The following is an 8,491-nucleotide window of genomic DNA, read 5'->3' on the forward strand; positions in this document are numbered from 1 at the left end:
GAGAGCACAGCCGGTAGGGTGTTTGCCTTGCATGCAGCTCACTGGGTCCCACCCGGACCCAAGTTCACCAAGAGTAACTGTAGGATAACATTGCCACAAGGAGCTTAGGCTTATAGGGTTACACCCATCACAGTGCTCCTGAGTCACTCCCATTCCTCTGTTTTTCTGTGAACTCTTCTCTGTGCTCTCCTCCCCAGCCAGTTAATCACCTTTTCTCCCTAATCAGATTTTGTTTGTAAGATCAGATCCTTCTAAGGACACTGAATTTGTAAGTTATATCTTTTACATATTTTACCTTAAAGCAATGTTCTTTCTGTATGGACATAGGAAGACAGTTAATATTATGCTTTGTAACTTGGGAGTTGATTGACTCCGAATACTATTTACTCCTGGGTATCTGCTTTCTTGACTCAGTTGCCCTTAGTTCCTAGCACCCCAAAAGCAGGGTCCTGATGAGGGACTGAATGGACCTAGGCAAGCTGTGAGCTACCCTGGTATCAAAATGGGTCAGGCCAAAGCGCCACGATACTCAACTATAAGCTGAGGGCATGATCATGGACAGATGCTATCATGATCCAAAAGTAAGGAGACTAGGACCCTACTGGGGCTAGGAAAACTAACCTGGCTTGAGGACTGTGGTCTATATAGTGAGACGACCCAGGAAGAACCGAACTGTAAGTTTCTCTTACTGTGTTCATACAGAATGACATTGCTAGAAATATTGGAAGTAGACTTACTACAACTACTTAAGTAGATTACTATCTGAGGAAAGAGCACACCCTTCTTGAAATCCCATCCTTGAGTCTATCTCCTAGTAATCTGGAATAATCTCTTTAGATGAGATTTTATCCTTGAGTTAATCTCCTAGGAGTGGTCTTACGGCTCTTTGTTGATTCGTTAATGTTCAACCCACCTTTGTGTCACCACCTTACATGATTGCTATACAAACTAAAACTGTAAGCTCAGAGGGAGCAAGAAGGTGCAGGTAGGCAGGCAGGGGAAGGCGGAGGCAGAGGCTCAGGCTCAGGCTCCAGAGTCAGAGGTGAAAGGGGCTCAGGCTTGAGAGAGAGAAGCAGAAGGGGAGTGAAGATTGGAATAAACTACAATTGGTATCGACCAGCCTGGCCCTCATTCCTTCCTTCGCCTGCCCATCACCATCGACCTCCCTGGTGTGGGGGAAGAATCCCAAGACCGCTGAACAAGTGGCAAGAGAGATATAGAGCACCGCCAGACTTTTGAAAACACGCAAGTAACCTTGTATCACCAGTTACCAAGTAGTACCCAAGAAGAAAAAAATACTTAAAAAGGACACTGGCAGTAGGCTTGGAGTTGGCATTGAATGCCTCTGTAAAAGATGGGAGCTTAGAGGTGTATTAAAACAGATTTTTAAAATATTACAAGACATACTTTTGTTTTGGGGCCACACCTGGTACTCAGGTTTTTCTCCTGACCCTGCACCTGAAAACCCACCCCTATAACCAGGAGCTGAAGCCTTGGGCTGGTTCCCTGGGCTGATCTGGTTCAGCCTCACACATGCTGCCCACAGGCAGGTGACCCCAGAACCAGAAAAGGGGATCAAGAGTGTCTACTGTGTAAGTTGCCAACCCCAGTTCAAACCCCGCTGCAGCTACCAGAGGGTCAGTACAGAGCAGAAACAGGAGGGATCCCCCTAGAGTACCGCGGGGGCCCAAGCCCTAAAGCAGGAGTCCCCATCTCGGGGACAGGGAACCCCAGAGCTGCTTTACCTACAGCTTCCCCAGGCCTCTGTGGACTTCCCCTTTCACCACAGGGTTGGGGAGCACTTCCCAGCTCCTCTGGGGGAGATCCTGTTCTTGGCTCCAACACCCTAACACACCAGGGCCCCTCCCCGGCTTGGTGTCTGAGAGGTCCTAGTATCCCCAGGAGCCCTACTCTGCTGTCAGTACCTCTCGCTCTGCAAGCCTGGTGGGGCTGCAATTGCAGAAATCTTGGGGGGCCAGAGGGCCCCCAGTTCTCTCCGCAGGCTTACACACAGGCCTGACAATGCAGGACCCCATGGGAGAAAGCAGCTGTGCAGCACCTAAGCGAACTACCAGCGGTCCACTGGGACCCCAAGCCCAGTAGTGACCATGGCGAGCTGGCACATGGTTTGCAGGACTTTTGGTGACTACCAGGCAACGAACGGGGCTGGCTTGCACCAGGGGCCTGCCAGTCGCTGCCCACAGAAGAAATCCAGGAGGGCAGTGTGGTCACCAGATCCAAGTTTATTACCCGCAGGCCCCGCACAGCTGCCGGCGCTCAGGGGACACAGGCCCCGACTAGTTTCTGTCCCCACCTTGGGGACGTCCACAGGCCATTCGCCCACATCAACCTCTGAATGCATTTATTTTTCTGGACATTTGTATTTCCCTCTGAAATGAGAAAACACGATGAGTGGGGCATCCCGCCCCCCCCACCTCCCTGCAGGCCAGTAAGTCCCAGCTGCAAGGGCATTTCTGTGCGTCCGAAATCCTGAAATAAATATCGAGAGCCGGCATCGAGGTTGCGAGCAGCAGCGCTGTGGACAGTCCGGGGTGGCGGGGAGCAGGCCGGCTCACAGCTTGTCCAGGAAGTTGTCCAGGGCAGGGATCCCCTCCTTGAGGCCTTTGCGCTTGCGCGTCTCGGCCACCACCTGGCTGGGGCGGCTGCTGTTGTCGAAGGGGTCCCCGGGCAGAATCTGCCAGTGGTCGAACACGCACTGCGGGAAGGCCTGGCCGCCCGTGTTGGACCGCAGGTCGGCAGTGAAGCCTGCGAGAGGGACAGAGCAGTGATCAGGGTGGCCCTGGACTCTGCAGCACCCTCAGGGCCCGGCCACGACGTCCGGCTGGCACTCACCGAAAGACTCGTTGACAGGCAAGTAGGCTTTGACGACGAACATGGGGGTGCCAGCCACCTGGGTCTCCTCGAAAACATGGCCACGCTTCCTGTTGAGCACCCCATAGATGCCCCCGACCACCTGCTCTGGGCACTGCAGAAGAACAGGTAGCTGTGAGCAGCGGGGCGAGGGCCGGGTGAACGGGTACGGGCAGGGGCAGGGCGACTCCTACCTGGATCTCCACCAGGTAGATGGGCTCCATGAGCCGGGGCTGCGCCGTCAGCACGCTAGCGTAGAGGCAGCGCCGGGCAGTGGGGATGATCTGGCCGCCACCACGGTGGATGGCGTCGGCATGGAGTGTCACGTCGTGCACATCGAACCGGACCCCTCGCATGTTCTCCTCACACAGCGCCCCCTGCGGCCGGGAGATGGGGTCTAGCACCCGTGGGACCCACACCAGCCCTCCCAGGCAAGCCCAAGGGCAGCAGAGCAGGCAGGGGACTGCCTCACCTCCTTGGTGGCCCACTGGAAGCCAGCCACCACGCTGTCCTTGATCTCGTTGAGGTACTGCACGCCCTTGGTGATGTCCGTGAGGATGTTGGGGCCTGTGCCGTCGGGGCCGAAGCACCAGATCTTGCGGGCCTCGGCCACGTCCCACTCGTACTTCTCAGCCAGGTAGCGCGCACGCTGCTTCAGCTCCTGACGGGCTGACACCTCACCCTTGTCGATGTCCTCGGCCAGGCCATCGGGGAAGGGCCGGGCCTTCATGTACAGGCGGTTGTGCTTGTTGGGGGACTTGGACAGACACATCACGTTGGACTCCTCGCTCACCGTCTCCCTGTACGAGACCACGGGGTCCGATTTCTGCAGAGGAGCGAGGGGCGGGTGAGGGCCGGCGTGGGGAGCGGCAGTGCCCAGCCCGCTCTGCCCGGCGGGCGCCCACCTTGATGGGGATGCAGGCATGGTCCTCCTCCAGGTCCTTGAGGCAGATCTCCAGATGCAGCTCCCCGGCTCCCGCGATGATGTGCTCACCAGACTCCTCGATGATGCACTGTGGGCCCAGGACTGTGAGCCGGGGCTCCCCGCTCCCCCACAGCCCACCCTGGTGGGCCCAGCCACCCGAGCACCCTCCCCAGGTCCCCAGTGCGCCCACCTGCACCATGGGGTCTGACTTGGCCAGCCGCTTCAAGCCCTCGACCAGCTTGGGCAGATCGGCTGGGTTCTTGGCCTCCACGGCAACGCGCACCACAGGGCTGACACTGAACTTCATGACGCGCATATTGTGGGCATGCTCGAAGGTGGTGATGGTGCCCGTCTTCACCAGGAACTGGTCCACGCCCACCAATCCCACGATGTTCCCGCATGGCACGTCCTCGATGGGCTCCACGTAGCGGCCCATCATCAGGATTGTCCTGGGGGACACCACACTGAGCTCCAGCACCCCCAGGTGCCACAGACCCTGCAGGGACATGGGGGCTGCTCCACCCCGGGATTTCTTGGGCACTAAGCTCGGCAGAGCGGGACAGGGGCGTCCCCCCAGAGATGAGAGGGGCCAGTCTCCCAGGGCGGCGGGCTCACCTTTGGATCGGCTTCAAGTACAGATCCTCCTTCTTTCCGGGGGTATAGTTGGGTCCCATGATCCGGACCTTGAGGCCAGTGGCCACCATGCCCGAGAAGACACGGCCAAAGGCGTAGAAGCGGCCCTTGTCGGAGGTGGGCACCATTTTGGAAATGTACATCATGAGGGGGCCTTTGGGGTCACAGCTCTTGATGGCTGCGGGGACAGAGGGCCATGAAGAGGGTCCCTTGCCCCGGGCTCCCGCAGCCCCCATCGGGCGCCCCAAGGCGCCTACCCATGGCAGCCTCGTCGTCAGGGGGTCCCTCATACAGCAGCTCGCAGCGGTACTTCTGTGCAGTGACGGGCGACGGCAGGTGGATGGTGATCATCTGCAGCAGCGCATCCCCGGCCGGCAGCCAGCGGCGCATCACAGCCTGCAGGCATAGAGGGCTCAGTCGGCCGGTCCCTGCCACTCCCACCCCGCCCCACCTGGCCCCGGGACGGCCTTCACCTTCAGCAGAGGCTTGCCCTCCTTATCCTTGTCCTCGCTGTCCAACTTGATGTCCAGTTTCTCAATCAGCTTGGCCGTCTCCTCCTTCTTGAAGTTCATGATGGCATCAAACACCTGGGGCAGCCACAGCAGGTCAGGCAAGAGTCAGATGGAGGCTGGGACACGGCAGCCACCGAGGAGCGGGCGGCCATGGCACCTCTTGGGCACCGTCACAGCCAACACTATCCCCACCTCCCCTTCTGGCAGAGCCGCACCACCCCCGCAGCACTCACCTTGAAAATGGGGTCCAGGATGAGCTGACAGAAAGTCCGGGGCAGCTTCTTGCCATCAGGGCTGGTGGCCGACTTGCTGAACTTGCCGTTGGCTGGATCGAAGTACCTAGAGAAATGCGCGGGCACAACAGGTCAGTGGTCTGAGAGCCGGGGAAGAACACGTGCCCCGGAGACCCCCCTGCTCCCCAGCCCGAGCAGGGGCTCCCCACACTCACCGGTCGCCCCACAACTTCTTCATCATGTCCTCCACTTTCTTGGCCCGCTCTGCAGGCCCCAGCTGGCCCTCACCCTTAGCGGCGAACTTGGCCACATACATCTCTGCAAACTGCTTCAGGGTGAAGGCCCAGCCATGCAGGCCCGAGCCGAAGCCCACAGTGCCAAGGACAGGGTCAATCTGCAGGAGAGATGATGTTAGCCGGGGCAGGGGCCACCACCCTGCCTGCCGCTGCCACCGCCCCCACCAAGTCTCAGAATCTGCGTTTCTTCAAAACAGTTCAGGTCAAAGTGAAGAAATCTCAGGTCATCACGGTCAGGACCAGCCTCGCCTCCCACCTCAAAAGCCCAGCAGTGCCCAGCGGGACCCACCATGATGTTGCCCATGGGGCCGCTCTCGCCCTCGCCGTAAGTGGAGATGATGACGTTGACGTTCTCCACGATGCGCTGGAAGGTCTGGTACAGCTCCTCGGGCTCCAGCTGCAGCTCCAGCAGCGCACGGTCCATCTTATTCATCATGAGCACGGGCTTGATGCGCTCGGCGATGGCCTGCCGCAGCACTGTCTCCGTCTGCACGCACACGCCTGCCCGCCACACACGGGGTGAGCAGGGCTGGCTAGTGGAGTCCCCAGTCCCCACCCCTGCCTATGGCCCGCACCTACCTGACACGCAGTCCACCACCACCAGGGCGCCATCTGTGACGCGCAGCGCTGCCGTCACCTCGGAGGAGAAGTCCACGTGGCCAGGGGAGTCGATGAGGTTGATGAGGAAGCCGGAGCCTTCCTTACTCTGCTTGATGAAGTTCAGATCATTCTCCGAGAGCTCGTAGAAGAGGGAGATGGCCCTGTTGGGGGAATGCAGAGCCTCAGCCCGGCAGCTCACCTCAAGGGAGGTAAGGACAGTGAGAAGAAGACAACCTCTGTCCCAGCTGTGACTCAGCCCAGGGAGGTGCCACCCAACTCTGCCCTGGTCCAACACACCTGGACCCGACCCTCCAACATCCAGGACCCGGGTCACCTGCCTTTCCTCCCTCCTGTGCAGCTCCCCTCCTGCCCCAGCTGACCTGAGAGGGGACCCCCAGCCACTTCCCTTGAGGCCCCATGAGCAGAACTTCACCCCTGCACTGGGAGGCTAAAGTCTGGGGCACTGCCCTGACCAACGCCCCCCCACACGCTCACTCACGTGGATTTGATGGTGATGCAACGCTCCTGCTCGTCCTTCCGGGTGTCGGTGAAGCGGGTCTCGCCAGCCCGCGCAGAGGCAATGATGCCCGCCTTGCACACCAGCGAGTCCGTCAAGGTGGACTTGCCGTGGTCCACGTGGGCGATGACGGACATGTTGCGGATGTTGGCCTTCTTGTCCATGATGGCCCGGATCTGATCTACTGTGAAGTTCACCTACAAGGTGCGTGGGGGAGGGAGGGAGGAGCAGCAAGGGGTCAGGACGGGCCACAATTCCCGAAAAACCCTCATGGATCGATCGTGCACAGCTGGTGGGGGGAGGGAGGTTTCCTCACCTCTCACGCAACACCCCCGCACTCCTGCACACCCCCCGGCCGCCAAACTCCCAGGAGAGCGGAGATGGCAGGTCCCCCAACGATGACAGCTCATGTCTTGGGGGCCCTGGCCCTAAGGGCTGTGCGGCGGGACAAGAACGCGCCCCCAAGTCCACTCCCCGACCCCCTGGCCCGCTTTCAGGCCAAGGTCACCCCCTCCCCGGCAGGATGCTCGTGGGGCACCCCCTGACAGCGAGGGCTCCGGGGCTGACGTGGAGCTCCACGCCCCGCGGCTGCCAGGCCGGCCGCACCCCGAGGCGCAGGCCGGGCGAAGGGCCAGGCCCCGGCCGCAGCAGCGCAAGGAGCGGGGCCCGCGGGTCGCCCCCCGCGACCCGCCCGACCCGCGCGCGTTACGTAATGCGGCCCGCGCCCGCCGCTCCCCTCTGCCCCCGCCGTCCCGGCGCTGCCACATCATCGCCCGCCCTCCCCCCGCGGCCCCCAATCCCGCCCGGGGGCTCTCCCCGGGGCTCCGACGGCGTCCCCGGAAGCGCGGCAAGAAAGGGACGCCGCGCCAGACATGGCGGCCGAACCCCCAGCCCCCAGGCCCGCCGGCTCCGCCGCGTCTTCCTCCCCCGGGGCGCGGGCGCGGTGCCGCCGCCTCCACTTGGGCAGCGCCGGCCCCGCCGAGGGCCGGTCGCCGCTGTCGGAGACCAGCCGGACGGCATCGCTCACCATGGTGGCGGATGGCGATGGATTCTCCCAGGCAGATCCGAGCGAGGCGAGTCGCGCCGACGATGGCGGCGACGACGGCGGAAGAGAACGCTGACGTCAACACCCGGCCTTTTATAGCCCGACGCCGGTTGGGCGGGTCATCTGCGCGCGCGCCGGGGGGCGGGGCCGAGCGACGCCGCGCGCAGGCGCAGGGGCCGGTCCCTGGACATAACCCTGCCGGCGCCGACGCGGCTGCGCTCGCGATTCGGGGGGTGCTCACTGGCTGCCTGAACTTTCCCGCGGGCGGTGGTCGGCCCCCCAGCCGCGTACTACATCTGGGGGGGACGCTGTCTTTCCCTGCACCCGACCTACGGAGGCGTTCTCGCTTGCATATATTAACTAGAGCAGCCAGAGTAGTCTGCAACACATCAAGAATTTTTTTTTCCTAGTGAGAGTACAGGAAGTGAATAGCGTGTCTGTGCATTGCACTCATTTTGCAGCTTTTCAGTATTGCTGAGACGATGACACAGGGTGGGTGGGGAACTCGGAAAGGACAGCGCTCTGATTTTGCGACAACTTAACTCTGATTATTTCAAATGTGAAAGCTCTTTTTATTTAATAGGATACCCATGGTGCATTTATTCCATAAGCACAGGCTGCCACCAGGCGTGACTTGCTTTAGGTGTTGTTGGACAGAGCAGAAAACAAAATCTCCCTTTCTTATTGAAGTCCACCACGCCACAAGTTCATACGCTGGTGCCCCAGTTTTCTCTGCGCCTCAGTTTCCCCGTCTGTAACGCTGGATGTTTGATATTGCCTCACTGGGGGAAGAGCAAAGTTAAATATATGTTGAAAACATATTTCAGTCAGCCTGACATACGAAGCTCAGTATGTTAGC

General features: G+C 60.3%; 1 protein-coding gene and 1 non-coding gene across 2 annotated transcripts; both read right to left on the reverse strand.

Annotated features, from left to right (window-relative positions):
• Positions 1–2,225: 2,225 nt before the first annotated feature.
• On the reverse strand, positions 2,226–7,721 carry EEF2 (eukaryotic translation elongation factor 2). The gene is made up of 15 exons (XM_056119739.1): positions 7,615–7,721; positions 6,570–6,784; positions 6,050–6,231; positions 5,760–5,971; positions 5,390–5,568; positions 5,175–5,280; positions 4,903–5,016; positions 4,687–4,825; positions 4,412–4,607; positions 3,987–4,245; positions 3,777–3,884; positions 3,344–3,697; positions 3,066–3,248; positions 2,854–2,986; positions 2,226–2,766 (listed from the first exon to the last, which is right to left on the reverse strand). The coding sequence occupies exons 1-15, from the start codon at positions 7,615–7,617 to the stop codon at positions 2,573–2,575; spliced, it is 2,577 nt and encodes an 858-aa protein (XP_055975714.1). The 5' UTR covers positions 7,618–7,721; the 3' UTR covers positions 2,226–2,572.
• On the reverse strand, positions 5,640–5,705 carry LOC130029044 (small nucleolar RNA SNORD37). Its single transcript, XR_008793259.1, has one exon. It is a non-coding gene; the product is annotated as a small nucleolar RNA SNORD37 (small nucleolar RNA).
• Positions 7,722–8,491: the final 770 nt, after the last annotated feature.

This window comes from Sorex fumeus, unplaced genomic scaffold, assembly GCF_029834395.1.
Source record: "Sorex fumeus unplaced genomic scaffold, SorFum_2.1 ptg000041l, whole genome shotgun sequence".
NCBI classification, from domain to species: domain Eukaryota; kingdom Metazoa; phylum Chordata; class Mammalia; order Eulipotyphla; family Soricidae; genus Sorex; species Sorex fumeus.

What these genes read in the sequence shown, in the direction of transcription:
- EEF2 (XM_056119739.1), bottom strand. An exon ending in TCCAGTGGGCCACCAAGGAG is followed by an intron (nt 3,249 to 3,343) that starts GTGAGGCAGTCC and finishes TCCCGGCCGCAG; the next exon opens with GGGGCGCTGTGTGAGGAGAA. An exon ending in GCCTGTCAACGAGTCTTTCG is followed by an intron (nt 2,767 to 2,853) that starts GTGAGTGCCAGC and finishes TCCCTCTCGCAG; the next exon opens with GCTTCACTGCCGACCTGCGG.